The 25,101-nt window shown below is 40.7% G+C and overlaps 1 protein-coding gene across 3 annotated transcripts in view; it reads left to right on the forward strand.

Annotated features, from left to right (window-relative positions):
* Window positions 1-25,101, forward strand: part of SI (sucrase-isomaltase) — a 342,643-nt gene that overhangs the window by 78,970 nt on the left and 238,572 nt on the right. For all 3 annotated transcript variants that reach the window (XM_077488042.1, XM_077488044.1, XM_077488043.1), the window contains 8 exons: window positions 470-595; window positions 2,998-3,129; window positions 3,280-3,396; window positions 6,505-6,618; window positions 8,531-8,615; window positions 11,124-11,241; window positions 16,773-16,944; window positions 20,304-20,420. In XM_077488042.1, coding sequence (XP_077344168.1) covers window positions 470-595; window positions 2,998-3,129; window positions 3,280-3,396; window positions 6,505-6,618; window positions 8,531-8,615; window positions 11,124-11,241; window positions 16,773-16,944; window positions 20,304-20,420 — 981 coding nt within the window. The remainder of the gene's footprint in view (window positions 1-469; window positions 596-2,997; window positions 3,130-3,279; window positions 3,397-6,504; window positions 6,619-8,530; window positions 8,616-11,123; window positions 11,242-16,772; window positions 16,945-20,303; window positions 20,421-25,101) is intronic.

A 25,101-nucleotide genomic window follows, 5' to 3' on the forward strand; every position in this document is an offset into this window, starting at 1 on the left:
CCAAAAGAGGGCTTGGGAGTCAGAAAGCATAGAACCAAGCTGGTATTTTCAAGGAACTGTCGAGATTTGACAAGCAGTTTTATGAAAGGTGACCTCTGCTTATGCATTTGTATACCATATGCTCAGGTTGATTAGTCAAAGTTTGTGACAGGTTCACTTTACTAAAGTTACTGCATCGGATTCTAGGATAAAAGAAGCAGAAAAGAATTTCTCATAAATATTTATTAACATATTCCTTGTAAAAGCAGTAGTCTTTCAACTACAATAATTCAACCCATGTTCTTGCTTCTTTCCTCTTTTCCATAAATGTTTAAGCCCACTCCAGCAAGCTACATTAATGCCTTTTCATGCTAAATCACTGATCTGTTAAAAAAAAAAAGGCCTATGCTTTTTTTTATTATTTTAAAAGACAAAAGAAGAGATCAAAGCATACATTTGCATTTACCTTTTTTTTTTCTTTCTTTCATAGTTTATTGGTAAGCCGTACATGCCAGCATATTGGACTCTTGGCTTCCATTTAAGTCGATGGGGATACAAGTCGTTGGATGAGGTGAAAGGCGTGGTTGAAAGAAACAGAGCCATTAATATCCCTTATGTAAGTCAGCCAGTTTTGTTGCTAAGATTGTGAAAGACCCTTAAACAGCCAAAGGAGAGGAATGAGGCAGTTATGCACGCTGCACTGAATGGTTGGTGTGGTTAAATTGTGCTTACAGTGGGAGGGGTTTAAATGGGTATGATTCAATAAAATCTAGTCTATTCATTGTATATACAGAAACATGTGCCACAATTAGTGTACCTACAAATTATGCTTTAATTACTGTTCTACAAGTGAGAGACTAACATATACAAAGATGAGCACAATCATCGAAAGTAAATTGTTTTCATTACGCAAGCATTTCTGCATACATCCTACTTTAAAGAAGATTGCTAGTAAAATAGTCAGTGACTGTTTAGCAGTTTTTCAGATAATAAACATGATGGTCAAACATATGTAAAGTATATTACAGCATAACAACTACAGGGTTCAGAGGTATCTAATGTAATTCAAGTTATTGTAAAGTCTTGTTTTTTTTCCCTATAAAAATAACAAACATGTTATACTTGCAGTGGATTTGCACAGAGCAGCCTGCATCCTCCTTTTCTCGGGTCCCTCTTCTATGATCCTGGCCCCTCCCTCCTGTTCAGTGCCTCTACAGCAAGCAGCTTGCCATGCGGGCACCCAATCGGAGTCACAGCTCCCTGTGTCCATTCAGACACAGAGCCCCAGCCCAGCCATGCCCCTCTCTCCCCTGATTGGCTAACTGACTTTGATTGACAGCAACGACTGCCAATGGCATCGCTGCTGTGTCTCAGCCAATCAGGAAGGAGAATCTCAGACAGCTGAGACACTCATGGACATCGCTGGACAGGGAGGGATCTCAAGTAAGTATTAGAGGGCCCAAGGGGAGTTGCTGCACACAGAATCAGTGTATAACGTGCACCCGTGATTTTCCCCTGATTTTAAAGAGGAAGTAAACCCTGATGGGTTTACTTCCTCTTTTTTTCCCTGCAAAGGTAAAGCATAATGGACTACTATGCATCGCATAGTAGCTCATTATGTGTCACTTACCTGACACAGGAGCCAGCGAAGTCGCCGCTGATCCCTGTAGTCCGCCGCATCCATGTTGCTGGTGGCGTCTCGCAGCTCCGACGAATCACAGCGGCGAAGCCGCGATGACGTCACTCCCGCGCATGCGCACGGGAGTCACGTCTCGCAGCTCCGCCGCTGCCACTCGGCGAAGCCGCGATGACGTCACTCCCGCGCATGCGCACGGGAGTCGACAAATTTGGCAAATCCATTCATGGATTTGCCGCATTTAGTGCGCCTGCGCGCCGCTGTCTACGGCGCATGCGCCGTAGACAGCGGTGCCCATTTTCGGGCAAATATCTCCTAAACCATATAGGTTTAGGAGATATTGCTTGGACCTACAGGTAAGCCTTAATCTAGGCTTACCTGTAGGTCCAAGTTGTTTGGAAGGGTTTACTTCCTCTTTAAGAAGGGAAAAAGTGTGTGTTATACGCCGATAAATACGGTATATACTTTGTTGACTGTCTTTTTTCCCACAATCTATTACTGGATCTTCCTGCTCTTGTTTAATCTAAACGAATAGGCCCTTAGTCTATGTTTCCACTATTGCAACCCCAAAGTCGTGCGATTTAGAGTGCAACTTTGATCCAACTTTACACTCTCTGGATCAAAGTCGCATGAAAGTAGTGCAGGCACCTTTTCAAAGTTGCATAGATTGGAACGGGTGCCATTGAAATCAGTGGGCTGTAACTTGTCAAGTGAGGCCGCGTACACACGGGCGGACTGTTCGCCTAACTTTGTCCGCTGAACAGTGTTTGGGCGGACAGTCCGCTCGTGTGTGGGCTTTCAGCGGACAGTTTCAGCGGACAGTTTGACGGACAAGGTTTTTCGGAATTTCCGAAAAACTGTCCGCTGAAACCTTGTTTCAGCGAACAGTCCGCTCGTGTGTAGGCTTGTTCATCAAACAAAGTTGCGCGCATGCTCAGAAAGGATTTACACGCCGAAAGTTATAATGCAGTGTATAGGACGTCGTATTTTTCGTCCCGTCGTACGTGCCGTTCACGTCATCGCGCACGGTTTCAGCAAACTGTTCGTTCGTCGTGTGTGGCCATGTCCGTCCATGCTAATTTTGAGCGGACTGTTTGCCGAAACTGTTGGACGGACAAAGTTGGGCGAACAGTCCGCGCGTGTGTACGCGGCCTGACTTTATGTGTTCAAAGTTGCATGAAAAGTTGCACTAGTGGAAACAAAACCTTAGATATATGCTTGAACAATGCAATGCTATTTCAACAGCAAAATGATATATTTACACCACAGCTGTATTAACACTTGATTGTTTTCTTTGCAAACGAAATCCAATATAGAGCCAATCAATACTCACAATATAAATTACAAGGGCATTAACTTTAATGTGTTTTGTTTGTTTTTAGGATGTTCAATTTACTGATATTGACTACATGGAAGACAGAAAAGATTTCACCTATGATAAACAAAATTTTGCAGACCTCCCTCAGTTTTGTCAAAATCTACATGACAATGGCCAAAAATACATCATCATATTGGTAAGTACCTTTTCATTTTGGTAAGTTTGGAACATGGTTTAACAATATTAAGTGAATCTCTCACATCCAGTGAAATGTATAAATGTTATTTCAGTTTGTTTAAATGTTTACCAGGTATTCAGATTGTTATTATTCTATTCTTCTTTCCAGGATCCTGCTATTGCCAATACACCTCTTATTAATGGTCCGTATGGAGCATATGAAAGGGGAAACAGTCTAGGTGTTTGGGTAAATGAATCAGATGGAAAAACCCCACTTATTGGAGAGGTAAAGCATTGTTTTACTGTATTATAAGAAATATTCAAAAGATGTTTTAAAAAAGAGGTCTCGAAAAATACTTGTGAAATATCAGCAAGCAAAACAAAAATGATCCCAGATTTAACACAATTTTTTACAGTAGGAACGCAACCAACAGGACCACGTGCCTATAAGGTTGTTTAGAAGCTAGCAAACAGTAAGGGTATGTTCACACCATATGCAATGGCACTGTGTTGGGCAGCTATTCCAGCACAGTCCCAATGCACGACAAGGCAAAATACTCTGTCTCCTGTCTGTGTGACATATCAATAAAGTTTGTTTAAAAAGAAATGTAAACAGTGCCATGCACAAAGATCATCACATCATCTCAACAGCAACACACAGCACAAGCTGTGAACAGGCCCTAACGGATTCCTCTTCCCAAATCCATTTTTGAGCCCAAACTAAATTGAGAAAGCAAGACAGACATGTATCAATTCTGTCACACAGCATGGCAGTACTAAACAGGAGCAAAGAGACAGATTGCGTGAGAGATATACTGTAGGTTTGCATCTTTATTCATGAATTCCTCCCTCTGATGGGAAAATATAAAGCCTGCCCTCGACTATTTCCTAATTGTGTATGTGTGTTTTAGGTGAAAATCTTTCACTTACGGTGGTAAATCTGTCATACCTTTGCAAATACTGTGTCAATTGCTTGCCTGGGAATGCAGGCCTAGGGTCACAAATACACAAAACGCGGATACATATACTATAATACTAAATAAGGGGCAGCATGATTTTTCAATAAATGTTGGTGTGAAAATGGATATGTCACTAGTTTTCCTAATAGCCATTCATGCTTTATAATAATAATTTTACTCATGTCTGATCTTTGCATATTGGAAAGTGTTTGTGTGATTTGAACTTTCTTAGTTATCTTTCTAGCTTGTTGTCTATGCATTGGAGCTGCACAATTAACGTTAAAAAATTGTGATCTCAATTCAACCCTCCTGATGATCCCTATTGCAGAGTTTACAGATAAGTGGAGAGACTTATCTGTTCACTCAACTGTCAAAAGAAAACAAATGGGCAGTCTGACAAGTTTTTAACATGAAACATTGTAACTAACTCTTCCTTCTTAGGTCAAAGGGCTAAACTGTGTGTAAAGAAAAAATCCAGGCAGTCTACCAAGTTTTTAACAACCTGTAAATGCAGGAAGTTTAACCATTTAAAGTCTAAATCTTTTTCTGACACTTGTTTCTTAAGTTAAAATCAATAATTTTTGCTAGAAAATTACTTGGAACCCCCAAACATTATATATATTTTAGCAGAGACCCTTGGGAATAAAATGTCAATTGCTGCAATATTTGACGTCACACTGTATTTGCCCAGCGGTCATTCAAATGAAATTTTTTGGGAAAAAATAAACTTCAATGAATTAAAAAAAAAAAAAACAGTAAAGTTAGCCCAATTTTCTTTGTTTTAATTTGAAAGATGATGTTACACCGTGAGAATTGTGAGAAAATCGTGATCAATCTTCTAAGCAAAAAAATTGTGATTCTCATTTTAGGCAGAATCGTGCAGCTCTACTATGCATGTAATGAAAATATAGTGCACAAGCTTGTTTAACCACTACAGATCCGCGCTATTGCCAAATGACGGCATTAGCGCGGACCTACATTTCCGGGACTACGTCTATTGACGTCGTCCCGGATACGAGCGGCCTGCGCGCCCCCTGAGGGGCGCGCGCGGCGCGCTCTGTAATCGGCGAGTCCGTGAGACTCGCCTGATCACCGATCCGTGCAAGGGGTCGATCCCGACCCCTTATCACGTGATCAGCTGTCAGCCAATGACAGCTGATCATGTGATAGAATGGAGCCGGTAATCGCCTATTATTCCTCCTCGCGCTGACAGCGCGAGGAGAGAAAAAAAAAGCCGATCACCGGCGGCCGTGATCGGGACATCAGTCCCGATCACGGCCAGCAATACAGCTGACCACCTGCCCCCTGCCAGTGCCCACCTGCCCACCGCCGTACCATCCTGAATAAAAGTAAGTGCCCCCCATCAGTGCCCCCCATCAGTGCCCATAGTGCCCACAGTGCCACCTACAGTGCCACCCACAATGCCACCCACAGTGCCATCCAGCAGTGCCACCAACAGTGCCACCCACAGTGCCCACAATCTGCCTCAAAGGTGCTGCGACCCAGTGCCGCCCATCAGTGCCCAGCAGTGCCGCCCATCAGTGCCCAGCAGTGCCGCCCATCAGTGCCCAGCAGTGCCACCTATCAGAGCCACCTATCAGTGCCACCTATCAGTGCCCATCAGTCCCATCTATCAGTGGTACCTATCAGTGCCCATCCGTGCCACCCATCCGTGCCACTTATCCGTGCCACCCATCCATGCCATCTTATCTGTGCGCATCTTTGCCCATCAGTGCCGCCTTATCTGTGCCCATCGGTGCCGCCTTATCTGTGCCTATTAGTGCCGCCTTAACTATGCCTATCAGTGCCCACCAGTGCAGCCTATCAGTGCCCACCAATGCAGCCCATCAGTGCCCACCAATGCAGCCCATCAGTGCCCACCAATGCAGCCATCAGTGCCGCCTAATCAGCGCACTTCAATGAAGGAGAAAAATGACCCGTTTGCAAAATTTTATAACAAACTATTAAAACATGATTTTTTTTTTTTTGCATCTTTTTTTGTTTGTTTAGCAAAAAATAAAACTCCGAGCTGTAACTAAATACCACCAAAAGAAAGCTCTATTTGTGGGAAAAAAATGATAAAAATTTCATTTGGGTACAGTGTTGTATGCCCGCGCAATTGTCATTCAAAGTGCATCAGCGCTGAAAGCTGAAAATTGGTCTGGGACTGAGGGGGGTTTAAGTGCCCAGTAAGCAAGTGGTTAAAGGCAGAGAGAATACATGGCACTTCATGCATTTAGTAGATCATCTTTCACTCATAATGCTCTACCTTTGAATTGGATTAAATGCATACTAGACATAATCCATGCATAATAAGTATATATGTATATATATATATATATATATATATATTTTTTTTTTTTTTTTCTTTTTTTTTTTACAGAAGACATGGTTGATTGAGCATAACATAACAATATTATTAATCTCTATGGTAGGTTTGGCCTGGAGTTACAGTGTTTCCTGACTATACCAATGATGCTTGCACACAGTGGTGGGTTGATGAGTGTAAGCGGTTCTATAACGAAGTTAACTATGATGGCATATGGATTGTAAGTGAAATATGATTCATACATATATTTTATTGTGATCATAAAATATATTTTTTTGTATTTGTGGCAACCGTGAAGATTACATCTTGAACGTAAAGTGAGTGTAAACTCATACTTATTTTTCCAACAACAAACATGTCATACTTACTTGCTCTGTGAAATGGTCACATAGCTGATCATCCTCTTCTCGGGTCCCCCGTTGTTTCTCCTGGCTCCTCTTCCCTGCCAATTGCCCCTCATAACAAGCCGCTTGCTATGGGGGCACTGGTGCATGCTCGTGTACTTGTCTCAATCCAGAGCAACAAGTGTAATTTTTGTCTGCTGCCTCTTCCCTATATTATCTGCATGAGTCACTTCTTACACGTTTTCCTGACACCAAGAGAAAAAAAGGTGACTGGAGAGGAAGCTTAAGCACACAGTTTGTTTGACAGCCTCAACTGTGTTCCTGTTTGGTGTGTGAAGGCGGAAATGTTCCTTCCCTCCAATCATCTCTCACTGAGCTCTGCAGAGTGTAATGTTAGCGCCCCCCCCCCCCCCCTGCTTTTTTCGGAACCGAGAGATCCTGTGTAAATGCTGCACAGAACTAAACAAAAACGTTTTAGTTGCTTTTGAATTGAGTGGGATGTGGTTGAAATCTCTGCCAGATGTTAAATGATGTCTGTATCCCTGTTGGGATACTACTCTTTTATCCAAGGCCACATTCACACCTGCGAATGGACCTGACAACAGGGCTAGTCAATGGCTAGGTGAGCAAGCAGCCACAATTAACTCTAGGAACTGGCAGCTTCCTGCGGCTATTGTCCTGTAAACCCCCACTCAGGTTTCTGCAAGTAATCATTGTTTGGCCCATTCACAGATGGAAAAAAAAGTGGTTTTATTGCTGTTATATACCCGTTGGAGGGATTTCGACCCAAATTCTGTCCAGATAACAGTACAGGAGGTAAGTAACAATCTCACCAAGTGGGACACAGGCAGCAATGAAAACCTCTAAAGATCTAAAACTTCATGATGAATAGCAAAGTAATATATCATAATAACAAGATATCCTTTAATGAAAGGTCACTTTAAAGCTGAAGTCCAACCAAAACTTTTTAAAGTCTTATCTAGATTGGAAAAAGGGTTAGAATCTATCAGGATTTGCTATCTGGTTCCCATTTAAGAGATTTTGCCTCACATCATGTTGCAAAGATAACCCAAATTAAGACCAGATCTCTCCAACGTTAGAACCTCAGTACTGTGTAAAGCAAAGTACCTGAGAAAGTATGAAGCATGCAAAATTGGAATGTCAGCACACTTCAGATATGCTTGTTCCTAGTTGTTATATCAGCTAGTATGAATTGGATAAACATGGCTACTAGTCAACTAGTAGTTTTTTTTTTTTTTTTAGGAGAGTTCAGCAGCAACAACATACATTTTCTCTCTGCATAGGTTTTATTTAAGTTCTGTTCAGGGCATTTGTGGTTATGCTTTGCCATGCAAGCATCTGCTTATGCACTAAAGTCCTTCCCAGGCTTGAACACCACCAGCCCCCATCCTGGAGGCTGGGAGATCTTCTATCTGAGTAAGCTCTCAGGCCATCCAACACCAAAACGTAATCAGGGTGGGCTCCTGAAACTTGTTGATGGCAAGTGAGAATTGGTCAGTAGGAATACCGTGCTGGAGTGCGTGGAATGAGGTATCAGGAGGCAATGCCACTTTGCCTTCGGTGACAATGACAGTGTCACTTTAAATATTGACATGTATACACCATTAATGCCAAATGAAAAAGTATTATGAGCATATTCTGAATGGATTCTGACCATTACAGTCATTTGTACGTTTAATGTCAGAATATAGAATTAGAAGTTATTCATTTTTAAAATGTTATTAAATTGTTATTGCATTCTTAAAGTGTTTGATAATTGTTTAACAGGACATGAATGAAGTTTCCAGTTTTGTTAAAGGATCAAGCAAAGGCTGTGCTGTCAACAATCTTAATTATCCTCCATATACACCAGGTAAGACAGTGCAAAAAAATTAACAATAATGTTTTATTGAGCGTTACAATTAAATTAAAATAATGTTCAGATGATATACATTTATGTTATCTGCTAACCTGTTAAAGCGGGAGTTCCACCGTTTTTTTTTTTTTTAAGTCAGCTGCTACAAATACTGCAGCTGCTGACTATTAAAATATGGACACTCACCTGTCCAGCACGCCTGCGATGTCGGCACCCAAAGCCGATCTGTCGCTCGGCTCTTGGGTGCTGCCGCTGCCATCTTCGGTATGGGAATCAGGAAGTGAAGCCTTGCGTCTTCACTTCCCGGTTCCCTACAGCACATGCGCGAGTGGCGCTGTGCAATACTCTCTGGGACCCATGTGTTTCCTAGCAGACAGCGGGGAAGGGACGGGAAGTGGCATAAATACCCGCAGATTCTGAGGCTATCTATGCCTGGAAATGAGTGCAAATACCTGTATTATACAGGTTTCTGCACCCCACTCCCCCCTGAAAGGTGCCATTTGTGGCACCGGAGGGGGAGAGGGTTTCGATGAGCGGAAGTTAAACTTTAGGGTGGAGCTCCGCTTTAACTTGATATTTTTGTGTATGGAACAACCTTAGCAAATTTCATATGCAAATATTCCTACTAAATGTAAACGCATAACTACTTGAAAATGTTATCTTAATGTTTATGAACTTGTGGTTTCTTGATCAAATCTTGATAGTAAAAAAAAAAATATATATATTTAGATACATCTTTTAATGAGTGCCACCAGTTTGTACAGGGCTTGACAGTGTTTGTGAGAGCTTACAATCTAAATGGGATGGGCAAGTGATGCAAAAGATACACATGTATAAATTTAATGTTCAAGAAGGTAAAATGTCAGTTGTTAGGTAGAAGCAGGATAGGCTTCCTTGAAGAGATGAATTTTTTAGGGATTACCTAAAGACCAGAAGATAGCTGTATAGGTTTGGATAGTATGTTTCAGAGGATAGGAGAGGTTCTGAAAAGCTCCTAGAGGCAATCTTTGGATAAGAGGAAGCTAGAAAGCAGGAGGGCCTGGGAGAAGCAATGAATACAGTTTCGGTGATATTTTGATGTGTTTAGTGATGCCGCTGGGATTGAGTTGTGAATGGCTTGGTATGTGTTAGGGACATGCGAACATGCGAACAGGCAAAAAATTTGTTCGAACACGCGAACACTGTTAAAGTCTATGAGACACGAACATGAAAAATCAAAAGTGTTAATTTTAAAGGCTTATATGCATGGTGTTGTTCTAAAAAGTGTTTGGGGACCTGGGTCCTGCCCCAGGCGACATGTATCAATGCAAAAAAAAGTTTTAAAAACAGACTTTTTTTGGGAGCAGTGCTTTTAATAATGCTTAAAGTAAAACAATAAAAGTATAATATTCCTTTAAATTTCATACTTGGGGGTGTCTATAGTATGCCTATAAACTGGCGCATGTTTCCCGTGTTTAGAACAGTCTGACAGCAAAATAACATTTCTAAAGGAAAAAAAAGTCATTTAATACTACTTGCGGCTATAATGAATTGTCGTCCCGGCAATACACATAAAAGTTCATTGATAAAAAACAGCATGGGACTCCCCCACAGGGGAACCCTGAACCATTATTAAAATCACTGCTCCTGAAAAACCGGCTGTTTTTAAAAGTTTTTTTTGCATTGATACATGTCCCTTGGGGCAGGACCCAGGTCCCCAAACACTTTTTATGACAAGAATTTGCATATAAGCCTTTAAAATGAGCACTTTTGATTTCTCCCATAGACTTTTAAAGGGTGTCCCGCGGCTTTCAAAATTGCCGCGAGCACCTCAAATTGTTTGCGGCGAACGGGCAAACAGCTAATGTTCGAGTCGAACTCATGTTTGACCCGAATATAAAGCCCATCCCTACTCATGACAGTGGATATTAGCAGCATGATCCTCCACTAACAAAGTAATAATGTGTGGATGCCCACTTTAGGGCCCAGAGTGTTGTGCACCTTCTTACATTCAGTCTTTCTTTTTTAATTGTATTCCTACCATTGCCATGGACAGTCAGAAAGTATATCTAGAGTGCTAAATTAATCTTTTTTTAAATGCAATAAATAAAAGATAATACAAAGCAAGAAAACTGTTCACTTCTCACCACAATAAAAACTGTTACTTAACCTGATTATTGCAACTGATCTTAAAATGTATCTTCATTCTTAAATTGGATTTTTTTTTAAGGCAGTTAAACATGATCTAAACTGAAACACTATTTCTGTCACAGCACAAGTGTTTCAAAAATATTTTAATAGTGGCCGTAAAGGTTAATGGCGGAGTTTGTTTGTAGCCTGACTTATTGATCACTATGAACTGTGGTGTTCATTAAACAGCATTTGTGAAAGCTACATGGCACTGTGTCAAAGAAATAGCACAATTCTAACTCCTTCTTCCAAGAAAACAATCTTCGTAGAAATTCGACAAACATAAAATGTACTGAATTATTGTTCACAATGCATATTTTTGTATTTCCCACAAAGCAATTTTGGACAAAGTAATGTATTCCAAGACCCTCTGCATGGATGCGATTCAAGCCTGGGGCAAACATTATGACGTCCACAGTTTATACGGATATTCAATGATTCTTTCTACTGAAGAGTAAGATTTATTCATGTATTTGTTTTATCAAGGTTACATATATTATTTTATTCTATGACATACACATATATTGACCAATATTTGCTTCAAAGAAGAGCTCCATTCATTAAAGTTTAGCTGAAGTCTCTTGCTATTTTATCTCCTTAAATTAGAACTATATGCAAAACCTCTTTTTTCATTTTGGATAGAGTAAGGGAGGGTTATAACCCCTGTCAGATTTTTTTTTCACCATCTGTATCCCATTGCAGAGATTTCCCTTCACTTCCTGTCCCATAGCCAAACAGAAAGTAAGATGAAATCCCTGCAAATGAATGGAATTCCTTGGGGACCCCCAGCTCATCAGAACTAGTGTCCCCATTGGAAGATTTTCCCTCTATTACTTTTCTGGGGACAACCCAAAATGTAGGATTTTCTTTTACTTTCACTTTCAATGATAATGGTAAACAGGACAAATAGAGAGGGTGAATCTCTCTAATGGGGTACAGACAGCAATAACAACTGACACGTGTAATCTCTCTCCACTCTATACAAAATTAAAAAATAAGTTTTGCCTTTAGTTATACTTTAAAGTCTAGTACCCCATCATGTTATAATTTAAGACCACCTTTTTCTTGGAAAAGCTTAAAAGTACTTTATATCCTCAGTAAAAATGCTGCTTCCACTTAACCTCTATGGTACTCTGTGTTGGCAGAGCTGAGTAATGGCCACGTCTCTCATCACAAGCTTACTCAAATAGATTTATATTGCAGAGAAGGTGGTGTGTGCTGAGTGTAAAGCAGCCCATACAGTAAGATTTTTTTTTTCATTCAACTAATGGGTTTAAAAAAAAAATAAAAGATATGGCTTCTGTACAAACACCTTGTCAGGTATTTTCTGATTGATCAGTAGCACTGGCTATAGCCAACAGCACTGATCAGTGTATACTGACAGTGGGGAAGTCTCCCCACTGTCATAATACAATAACTTAGTGGGAAGGATTCCCCCATCCACACACTCTATGTAATCCTTCCCACTGAGTTGATGTATTCTGATGTAAGTGGGGAGACTTACCCGCTGTCAGAATACACTGATCAGTGCTGTCAGCACCAGTGATCAATCAGGAAAAACCCAATAGGGTGGTTATACAGAAGTCAATCAGTAGGTTGACTTCTGTACACTCAACCTGTCCATGCATAGTCCTGGTCCTTGTTGGACCTAGTCCTTGCTGAACTGGAGGAATTTTGGCCAAATTTTGATCTGTTTTGCTGACTTAACTCTCGTGCCAAATGGAATGCACAGTCAAATTTATACACCTTACATAAATGCCGTAAATTACAAAAATGAAATTGAAGGGTGTTAGTACAATGTCAGACTGCGCATCTATTGCTGTGAATTCAGTTGGACTTTAACTACTTTCAGTTCTATGTCCTGAAGTAGGCACAAGTTTTCAGAATGATGCAGCATAGTAAACTGTCAGAGTGGGCTACTACACCTGGAAATGCTGCTGGCAGGATATTGAAGCTACAAATCTGTAGATCACAATTGCCTGACGCTAATCCATAAATTTTGCAGGGTTCTTTGTAAGATTTGGTACAGATTTTGTTCAGTGTTCCAACTAAAATACCTAGACTCAAGTCCTTCCTTGGCAATCTAGTGACAATGATACATTTTGTAGCAGGCTGTGTCAACTGAAAAGTGACCTAATAAACAAACAGTCAAACTCAAAACTGTCGAGAGGAGCTCTGCTAATTATTCCATAGCAACCTTTGTCAAAAGACGAGTTGCCCTTGTTTTTAAAGACAGCTGGAAACTAGAAAGTGATGTTTTTCCTCTGAATTAAAGGATATAGCAGTAAAAAGAACATGTTATACTTTATTTGAAATCATGTCAGTGGTCTAAGGCTGGTTTACCCCTTATCCTGCACCTTTGTATTGGCCACTTAGGCCATCATTGTAGTAGGCAAACAGGATGGTGAGGGATAGTCCTGGCCAGCATTTAACATTAACAGAAATTGTCTAAGCTTGCAGATTGGAAATTAATTGCCAAGGAGATACATGAGGTGCATCTGCACTGCAAGCATGTATTAAAGCATATCTAAACACATAATTTTAATATATTTCAGCTTACCAATCCTTAAATGTGGGGCTGCATTAATTTCCTTTTTTTCAGAATTTGTTTCTTTATTTTTGCCTGGTGATCTGGCCAGCATGGGCTTTGTCATACTTGTGGCAGGCCCTGCCACACCTCAGAAAAGCAATGGATCGTTTTTCAAAAGGTGGTTGACAGAAGGCTGGGGAGCAGTATGTTGCCTACTGCCTTTTTTTAACCCTAAAAAGCTTGCAGCACTAAGCTGCAACCACTTGCATTATGTGCATTTGCAAGGTGGTTGCATTGCAGCCCCATTCACTTGATTTTGTAAGGTTCAGCAGTGGTCCTGCTTATTGAACCTGACATAGATTATAATTTTTGGTGTGGCTTCGAAGCAAAGAATTACAGTAGCAGCAACAACCCCATTTAGCTGCCAATGCAGCTTGGGGGAGGTTGCTGAAAACCTTACTTCCCCCATCTGCTCATTTGAATAAGCTCTAAGTCTGTTATTTTTAACTTCCTTTAGACCAAGTTGTCCAGCAAAAGTTGCAGTTAGGACAAATCATTTAATACTGACAAGAGTGCTTACAATGGTTAACTATTTGTCATGTATATAAAACCTTTATCCCAAACCGAAAAAACAAAAATGGCTGTAGCTGCCTAAAAAGTGTTAGTTGGGGTTTGTCTTTTATTTTGTCATCAAGTCCATATAAATTTGCTGGTGCATCTAACACTACCCATCTACAGGTTGACAATGCTGTTGTCCTAGGAGGGTTTTGTTGCTCCTCCTGGAGCCAGTCTAAGACCAGAATAGTTTTACTGGTCAGATCACCACGTGAAAATAAAGAAGAAAGCCTAAAAAAATAAAGTGAACGCAGCCACAAACTTTAAGGATTGATAACCCCAATATAATACATGTTTTGTTTTGGGTTTAGATACACTCTTCAGCTTTTTTTATTTATTCTGTAATGTACTATAACTCCAGGAATTACATGTTCATCTAACATATCTATTAGTAGTTAGTCTCATTCACCAGGACTTTTTTCTGTAATATTGAAAAGGTTTTGTAGTTTGTCCAAGCCTCTTCGTCAGTTTTTAATGAGTGTCAGATAAATACCCCAACATTTATATCTAAGATGGAAGCTGACTGGTTTCTATTCAGAATTGCACTAGATTTTGCAGTCTCCAGTATTAGTAAATCAACCCCACATAGCCTAAAAACAAAGAACACATTCTTAGGAATAATTTCAAAGTTTGTGGCAACCCAGACAGGCCATTTATTAAAATATTCACCAGATCAAGCAAAAACACAGGACCATCAAACAGAGGGGAGAAGCATAACACACATAGTAATATAGTCATCCCATATTTTAAAGAAGGATATTTAACAAAACATTAATCTCTGAATTTTTTAAGCCCAACAATACCTTGAGACAGAAGCTTGTACATCCAAAAGACCCAACAACCAAACATAAGCATAGTAATGTGGTAATGCAATGAGAAAAGACCTGTCCGCTGGGGAGACGAGGCAACTTCTAAGCCCTTGTACACACAGTCGGACATTCCGACAAAAAAATCTGTCGGATTTTGTTCAGACGGATTTTGTCCAAAACTGGTGTTGCATACACACGGTCGGACAAAGTTGTTGGAAAATCCAATCGTTCAGAATGTGATGACGTTCGTTCGCTATTCCGGGCCTACGTTCAGGCTAGTAGCCAATATCTTTGGTCTCGTAATTTTATCTGAGCATGCGTGGCACTTTGTCCAATTGGAATTCTCTACAAACGATCGGACAAAGTCCGATCGGATCATGTTTTTTGGAAAATTTTTATATCCAGCTCTCAAACTTTGTTGGTCAGACATTCCGATGGAAATAGTCAGATGAAGCCCACACATGGTCGGATCGGACATTTTCCGTCGGAATGTCTGACCTTGTGTACAAGGGCTAAGAAAAATTAATAGTCCAATATAGGAGGACAAATTCTACAGGTCAAGACTCAGTGCTTTTCCCATACCTTAAGTAAAAGGTACATTCTTTTGAGAATAGAGGTACATAATTTTGACAGCTCATAATTTTCTGAAAAACCATCTACATTAAATTGGAGCAACTGTCATTGAACAGGGGTGGGACCTTCAAAGGGATCTGTCTTCACATACTGTAAAATGCCATTTTAACATCTGTACCCCAGTGTTTTCACAATTCACACATTTGGCCATGCAAATCAAAGGATTAGCAATTATAAAACCTTCCTGACATCAAGAGTATGATTATGTAACTAGTACATAGTGGTTTCTTAATTTTCACACTTCCTATCCTGTCCTTATACTACTGTATAACATCTGAATTTCCATGGTAATGGGATAAAGGTGTTGGTGCTACCTGTTGAATATAAATTTTGGGGTATTTTCCTGATGCTTATTAGAACACAAGAAATGGCTTAGATAAGCTAAAACTCCTCATCAACATTGCAGAACAAGTCCAGGTGAATGTGATTTAACTACTACTAGATATACCGTAACCTGGATAAATGAGAACCTTCACAGACATGTTTATCAATCTCACACTTACAAGACCCCTATAAAATCTATTTTTAACACATCATTCTTTCATCTTTATTATTTTGCAATACAGTTGTCATCCTGTCATGGACATTAAAAGAGAAGCATGTTTTTTTTTGCCCCCAATCATACTTACCTAGGTGGATGCAGAAGAGAACCGATGCCGCATCTGCCCATCCGCTGACTCTAACACTGAGAACTGAGCTATCGAACATGGCCGATTGCTTGGTTCTCAGAGCTCCCTGAGCAGAGAGCTAGTGACTGTCAGTCACTGCTCTCTGCTCTGTCCCCCTTGCTCAGTGAACCACTGGGCTGTGTAGGGGGTTGAAGCGGCCGGCTCAGGCTCACAGTGGCTCACTGATGGGCTGAGCCAGATGTCGGTCCAGGCATGTGGGCGAATCCCGACTTCATTTTCATGATCTTGCCAAAGCCTGGACCAGCTCTGTGATGTCAGCCGATAGCAGGCTTCAACTGAAAACGGGTCACAGGAGTGCAGAACGAACTGCACTCTGTGATCCATAGGAAAAATACAGCCAAACAAGCTTTGGCTGTACTTTTCCTTTAATAATTAAGCTTTCCAGCAGGTAATCAAGTACAACATTCCCCAAAATTAAATCCATTTGAGTAAAAACATTCATAGTAAAATTCATCTTTAAGAAGCATTTGACTGGATTAAGTATGCTTGCAATAATAAAATATAGATGGATTGTACTGTATTCATAAATTTGTAAACCACGTGGAGCCCTGAATGTAATTTCCGTACATGCATTATAAATTTCTAGAATTTTTGCTGCACTTGTAGGTTTCACAAAGGTTTATTGAAACGAAGGCATCATTATAATATCAATGTAATTAAGCAAACAGTTGCAGGAAACTACATTGTTCTAATGGGTTTTCAATTTCAGAGCCATCAAAGCTGTTTTCCCTGGAAAAAGAAGCATCATTTTCTCTCGATCTACTTTTGCTGGATCAGGCAAACACTCAGGACACTGGCTTGGAGATAATGCTGCCAACTGGAATGATATTAAATGGGCTATATCAGGAATGCTTGAGTTCAATCTTTTTGGAATACCTTATGTAAGCACATTACATAAATAAGCCTGTAAAACAAATGGTCATCCATGGGAATTAGCACTAAATTGTGTTTATTTGTGTAGAACAACATGATCCATTTTATTGCCAATTGGATGTTTCTGTGACAGACAACACTGAGAACAGCAGAAAAATAAGCAATGGTTAGAGAGAAAAATTTTAGCCTTGTAACTAGACAGCAGACCTCATAAAATACGTAAAAAAGCCAGCCAAAACCAGAAAGAAATGAATTGATTTTCTGGGCTCAAGTTTGTCATGGACTGAAATTTTGTGGCCAGAAAATGTCACCAAATATTTCCCAGTGTTCTAGCATTTTTTTTGTGCATCTCCTTTTTTTTAACAAATTCTGTCCTCCTTGAAAAATGTTACCGCATACCTAAGCATTCCTGTCCCCTTCTGTACTAGTACCAGCCCCTCATCAGGTTGTTGCAGGAATAGGAGATCCAAACACTTTATGGTGTACAAAACACAAACACTGGGATTAATGAACTCTTCTACTACTCTAGAGTAAAAGCACACATGTGGTGGGGATTATGCAAACTCATTCAACCAGTGAAGTAGTTTAACCCCTTGGCACCAACCACCCTCTGGCCCCTTTAAAATTTCTAAAAGCTGGGAGGCGGAGGCGGCCATTCTGGGTCATGTGACTGTTGTAATTGGTTGTCACAGCGGTTACATGATCGGAAAGCTCCTGATCGCCTATATGCTTTGAGAACTTGCCAATCCCCGCTGGCTACTGTGCTGGAAGTGTGCAGGGAGCTCGCTCTCAGCACAGTAAGTTATTTATGCAGGGCTACATTTATGTGGCCCTTGGCTTTAAGGCCCGTCCACAAAGAGGTTGCATATATGCATGCTGTCAGCGCCAAGTAATTAACAGAATGTTTAATCAGCCAAATGATCAGACAGAGTAACTGTAAGCTGCAGTTTACTACACAGGTGGAATGTTGGAGAATCTGTGTGCTATTAGGCTTTGGCCCAGTTACCCATATGTTAGTTCTGATAGTGAAGGGCCTCTTGTCTGGCTACAAATCACTTGCCCAGCTATCTCTGCCTCATCAGGTATGACCACTCTCAGTTTCTGATGGAGGGGAGATGAGGAATTTATCTTCACTGGGTGTGACTAGGAACCCTACAGTAGTAAATTTCTGAAAAGTTAAAGTTAGACATAAAACCTTAAAATATACATAGTATTTAACCCAATAACACCAACATAATGCACATATGTGGTATCATGGACGTGGGCCTTCTTCAAAGCATTCCCAGCATGGAGACTGTCACCAACAACTTCTGTTCTCATACTAATGATGGGTATCACTCTGATTAATCAGTAAAGGCTCGTTCACATGTGCCTCAATACCCTGTGTTATGCAGCGTTCATGCAGTATTGTTAAAGTGTTGTACCTGCCCTTCACTGCCTGCCATGAATATTACAGTGGGCACCACACAGTGCAGCACACACAGGAAGCGGTAGTGTTGTGGTCAGAATTAAGCAGCATGTTGCTTTCAAGAGGCATCAAAGCTTATCAGCCGCCTCCAATAATTTCAATGGTAATGTGCCCTAACCACATCTAGAACATTTATGGTGTGTTAGTGAACCATTTATAAAGTGTTAGCTGGGCACTGGGGGAGAGGCAGGGGAGATTCCTATATCCCAGAATGCACTGCAAAATAATAGAGAACTAGGACAATGTAGCTCCAGCCACTTCCTGGTTGTACAGAGCAGCTGTATGATATCACTATTTGCTTCTGTGTGCAGGCAAAAGCATTAAGCCAGCCAGCAATACTGACAGTGCCAGGCGGGAGCAGAGTTGTGTTTCAGTTACCTTTTAAGTGATCAAAAAAATCTTTGCATTATCATCTTGAGCTGGACCACGTGTCAAAGAGAGTGTACAAATATATCTTGCAGAAAAGTCACAAAAATGCTTGCTATCACACAGGGCCAGATCTAGCCTGTCTGATCTGGGAGTGCAGTAAAAAAGTCAAGGGGCCTACTTTCTGAACTAAAACAATTATAAATAACTAACTGCTAACGTAATTTGACAAAGGCGATGCACAATATTGTGCTATACATTGTATGAATTATACATATATAATCAATATATAATCCTTACCCCTCTCTCTTTACATTAGGTCATGTGTTACATACTTCTGACCATTGCACTCTGTAAGCTGTACTGTATTTTATATACTTCTAACTGTGGGACTCTGTATACTGTAGTGTACTTTGCACACACCTGAGTGCTGCTCTTCAAGCATACAGAGTGACAAGGATTATAAATTGAATAAACTTGTGTAAAGGTCTCATGCACACTGGATGTTTTTAACAGCTACTATTTTTGGCTTCAGGATTTGTTTTTTCTGCAGCCAGTAAACTCTCCAGCGTGTTATCCTATGTGTCCATGCACACATAAGTCTCGTACACACGGTTTGATTGTTGGAAGGGGATTGTCTGTTGTCAGACAGTTGTCCCAAATTTCGTACGCTCCTTTAGACGATTGTTTTCCAATTTTTGGCCAACAAACGTTAAATGACAGGCTAGTAAATTTTCGGGGGGACAACGGCTCCACGTCTGATTTTCGTATGGTCAGTATACAAATCTGTCACACAAGTCGAAAGTACAAATGCGCATACTTGAAATCAATGCTCACCAAACACGAAATTAGTAGAAGGGGCCCAAAGGGTGGCGCTCAAGAGCTGAAATTCCTAGTAGTATGTCACTACATTCGTGTCATCGAACGACAATTTGCGTACCGTTAGTATGCAAGACAAGATCCTGGCACACCCCCAAAGGTAACCATTCACCCATCTTTGCTCCCCCTGTCTTTATATCTTCTCTGGATCCCCATCCACAACTTACTTCTGCATTCCATATTCACAGCTCACCTTTGGTTCTCCTGTCCATAGTTGACCTCATTACACCTCTTCTACATGTTTGCCTCTTGTCTCTACCCACTCCTACATCTAATTTCTGCATCCCCTAGCCACAGCTTTAGCACCCCAGCTGTATCCACAGCTCTGACCTTGGCACCTAGCCCTCACCCATCCACAGCTCTCACCCATCTGTACCTAGTCCCCCCCCCCCCCCCACAGCTCTCACCCTACTGCACCTAGCACATCCACAGCTCTCAGCCTCGTATACACAGCTCTCACCCCTCTTTCAGTATTAATACATCTAAAATCAATTCATTGATTGTGATCAAAGCTTAGAAAATTCACAAAATATTAGCATAATATTAGGTATTTAATATTGCAATCTAATGCGCTGTGAGTAGGTGTGAAAAATATTGAGTAGTTATAGGTAATAGTTACACTATAATATAAGTATTTTGTCATTTCCTTTTTAGATTGGAGCTGACATTTGTGGCTTTTTTGATGATAGCCCTGAAGAGCTATGCAGACGATGGATGCAAGTTGGTGCGTTTTATCCATTCTCTAGGAACCACAATGCTGAAAACTACAAGGTAATTCTGACTTTTAAAACAAATACCAAGTTGGATATTTTATAGTCATTCAGTCAAGCTTTTTTTTTAACATTAGGTGGAGTAATTCTGCCATTAGGTGGAGTAATCATCACATACTAATCCTGGTAACAGAGGGTTGGGGTAATTCTCCTCAATGGGCCAATAAACAGCATTAAAAATAGATCTGTGTTTCCCCACTCTGTCCAAAACAAGGAAACATTAGTATTATATGGTATTATAACTTGTAACTATAGGTTAAAATTATATCTTTGTAGGCTGTATAACTATACAGCCTACAAAGCAATTTCTTTATCCTATAGTACAGGACAGAGGCTTCCTTAAATCATTATGACTGGGTTATATGCAGCTTCCTTTAGGTAACACACAAACAAAAGGCTTCAGGGACATCTACCTATATAACCCCTCCAACTCCCAGCTAGCCCGGTTTTTTGCTAGTGTCCTTAAATGATGGACTTCTTCTCGTGAGGAAAGCCTACTTTCTTCTAAGGAAGTTTTTAATTTTCCATTTTTCTTTTCTTTGAAGAGTGTTCTTCATCACTCAGCTGCACCATAGACTTTGCTGCTTTTTATGCAGCTTTTGGATCAGTTGACTCGGCAGAGCATTGGGAGACTGTACGTGGATCCTGCCTAGTTAAAGATGTGGTTCTGGCCTGTAGTGTTGCTTTGACACTGGATCCTGCTGTGGATGCTCTGCTTGGCTTGTAGTGCAGTGTGTGGCATTAGCTGGAGGGTACTTTACAGGTCCAGAACATTGTCGGCAGGTTTTTGCCCACTGGGGAGGGCAAAGCCAAGCAGGGATTACATCTTTCTTATTCCTGCTACTAGGATGGAAGCCCTTTAAACATTTATCCCAGGATGCCCATTATTTACCTTTTTTTAGGTGAGATAAACTGCTGTGTACACATCTAGAGGTGTAGTTAGGTGTTCTAGGAGGGCAGGATTAATGGCAATTTTGCCTGGTGTGGTGCTGTTATCCTGTGCCCTCTTTTACTCGGTGGCACTTTGCTGAACCTGTGGGTCCTGCCATGCAATCCCCAGCTCTGTCTTTGGCAGCCTACCAGATTATTGCTGTCTGGTCTAAGAGTATGGCCTGGAACCCTAGCTCCATCCTTATGTATCCTTCTGACCGTAGTGAGCAGGAGCATTTGTCTTCAGCCTTATGCTACTTAGTAAATGGCTTGGTGGATATACTTTGCCAAATTTCTAGGATGGGCCTTCTCTCTGTATACATGCACAGGACATACATGGAACCCCCCTGCAAGAAAAGCCTTGAGCACTTATCCTCAAAGGGTAAATGCCTGTTTGGTTCCGTCTTGGATAATTATATCTCAGAGATCATGGGGATATGTTTCCAGGGACTAAAAACTGATTTTTCAATTCAACCTCCTGCTTGCTTAATGCTCTACAATGTGTCTCCTTCAACATTATGGTAGACAGATCTACTTCTTCTACTGTTCAACAGCTTTTGAATCAAAGGACTGTTTCCCCTATGTCAGCAGGAGAAAACTTTCAAGGTTTATAATCAAACCTCTTTAAGGCTCCCAAACTGAATGAACGAGTTCAGCCCATTCCGGATCTGGAACCTCTCAAATTGCTCCTACAAGTTCTGAAGTCTTGTGTTCCTGGTCAGTCATTGCCTTGCTCATTTGGGTAAATGTTCTGCTCCATTCTTAGGGGATTCATGTTTTGAGGTATCAGGACAATATCCAGTTAAAGGATCAGTCCTCGTTGTCCCTGCCAGTCAACATTCCAAATATGGTAGAAGTTCTGCAGAGCTTTTAGATGTTATCACTAGACATGTGCATTCGTTTTCGTCCGAATGCATTTTCGTCCGAATTTCAGCTATTTTCGTTTTCGTTTTGACAAACGATAACGAAAGCACAAAATCCGAAAAACGAAAGATCCGACATAAATAAATGCTTTATTTTCGTTTTCATTGTTACAACAGTTCGATATAGAATAGGAGATTCGACATGACTCTGACAACAATCTGTCTATAGAACCTGTGTTCGAATGTGCCTAACCTTACCTCTATTAGTCCAAGATTATATAGAGAAAATATTCGACAGAGAAAAAAGATTTGACAGAGAGAAAAGATTCTGCAAGATACTGTCCTAAAAAGTGTTTGGGGACCCGGGTCCTGCCCCAGGGGACATGTATCAATGCAAAAAAAAGTTTTAAAAACGGCCGTTTTTTCGGGAGCAGTGATTTTAATAATGATTAAAGTGAAACAATAAAAGTGTAATATTCCTTTAAATTTCGTAGGGGGGGGTTGTCTATAGTATGCCTGTGAAGGGGCGCATGTTTCCCGTGCTTAGAATTGTCCCTGCACAAAGTGTCATTTATGCAGGAAAAAAAGTCCTTTAAAATCACTCGCAGCTATAATGAATTGTCGGCTCCGTAATACAGAGAACACTCATTGAAAGTCATTGATAAAAAATAAATAAATAAATAAATAAAAAAAGCGTGGGGGTCCCCCAAATTCAATTACCAGGCCCTTCAGGTCTGATATGGATATTAAGGGGAACCCTGCCTCAAATTTAAGAAAAAATTTGACGTGGGGTTCCCCCTAAATATCCATAACCAGACCCTTCAGGTCTGGTATGGATATTAAGGGGAACCCCGCGTCAAATTTAAAAAAAAATTGACGTGGGGTTCCCCCTAAAAATCCATACCAGACCCTTTATCCGAGCACGCAACCTGGCAGGCCGCAGGAAAAGAGGGGGGGACGAGAGAGCGGCCCCCCCTCCCTCCTGAACCGTACCAGGCCACATGCCCTCAACATTGGGAGGATGCTTTGGGGGTCTGTGACCCCTCAAAGCACCTTGTCCCCATGTTGATGAGGACAAGGGCCTCATCCCCACAACCCTGGCCGGTGGTTGTGGAGGTCTGCGGGCGGGGGGCTTATCAGAATCTGGAAGCCCCCTTTAACAAGGGGACCCCCAGATCCCGCCCCCCCCCCCCTGTTTGAAATGGTAAGGGGGTACAAAAGTACCCCTACCATTTCACAAAGAAAGTGTAAAAAATGTTTAAATAAAACAAACACACTTTTGAAAAATTCCTTTATTAAAAATAAAAAAATAAAAAAAAGATTCCAGCGGCGGTAATCCACTCTTGCTATCCAGCGACGGACGGTCATATCTCCAGCGATGTCTAATGTCATCCAGCGCAGCTCAGCATCCTTCTTCTGTCTCCGTGTAGGAGACATTGCAGGCATTCCGGCGGCTGACGTTTGTTATATACGGAGGGCGGGGCCACCCGTCACCTGACCCCGCCCCCCTCTGACGCAAGGGGAAACCCGGGGTTCCCTGTGACGTAGGGGTGACCCGCACCCCTCTGATGTAACACAGGCAGGTTTCCGTTACATCAGAGGGGGGCAGGTCACCTATACGTCACGGGGAACCCCGGGTTTCCCCTTGCGTCAGAGGGGGGCGTGGTCAGGTGACGGGTGGCCCCGCCCTCCGTATATAACAAACGTCAGCCGCCGGAATGCCTGCAATGTCTCCTACACGGAGACAGAAGAAGGATGCTGAGCTGCGCTGGATGACATGAGACATCGCTGGAGATATGCTATATACTAGCTCCGTCGAATCTTCTTTATACATTCGACAGACACCATAAGCCTTCAAAGACAGATTCGACCGTGATTCATGTGGATTTTCGGACGAATGCAATTTTTGAACGAAAAACGAAATAAATAAAAACGAATTTCGGGAGTAACTAAATAAATTAAGTTTTCAGACGAAAACGAAATTCCGAAACGAAATATTTTACTCTGCACATGTCTAGTTATCACTGGACCTCTCAGAGATCTCACAGATTGAAGTATCTGGATCTGGTACTGAACATGACTTTGGTCAGATCCTTTTTGACTTAGTACAAACACCTGTCTCTTTATTCTCACGCCAGGGTCCTTTGAGCCCAAGGGAACCCCTTGATGCCTGCTAGCATAAAAGTCTTTGGCCATATGGCCAGTTTTATTTCAGACCACTGCAACTCAACATGCTGGCTGCTTCAGAGAAACAGTCTCAGTCCTTAAACTTCTTAATGTTTTTGAACCCCAAAGCCAAAATGACAAACTTAAACTTAACTTAAGAGGTTAAATTCAAATTTCTATTCTATTTTTTGCATTATATTCTTTTCTATTCTATTCTTTTCTTTTCTATTAAAACTTCAGCAGGTGGTTATATTCTTTCTATTTTATTCTGTTTTTATTATATTTTACTCTATTCTTTTCTATTCTACTCCTTCTACTACTGTTCGGTTTCTCTCTATAATATTCTATTCTTTTATTTTCTGTTATTTTATTTTCTATTCTATTATATATTTTTCTATTCCATTCCTTTATTTTATACTCTGTTTTATTCTCTTTGACAATTGGAAAACTATTTGAATTGGAAAACTATTCAAATTTGCAAACTTTTCCAATTTGAAAACTTTTTGAATTCAAAAACTATACAAATTTGAAAACTATTTGAAAATATTCGAATTCAAAAACGTTTTGAATTTGAAAATTTGAAAATAATTTGAAATGAATTTGAAAACGATTCAAATTGAATTCCAAAAGTTCGAATCGATTTGAATCGTGTAAACAAAACAAATTCCGAAAATAAATTAAACGGGTTAAACAAATTTAACAAAACAAATTTATGTAAATGGC

Source organism: Lithobates pipiens, unplaced genomic scaffold (genome assembly GCF_037356315.1).
Source record: "Lithobates pipiens isolate NorthernLeopardFrog02 unplaced genomic scaffold, aLitPip1_a1.2 Scaffold_18, whole genome shotgun sequence".
Taxonomy (NCBI): Eukaryota; Metazoa; Chordata; class Amphibia; order Anura; family Ranidae; genus Lithobates; species Lithobates pipiens.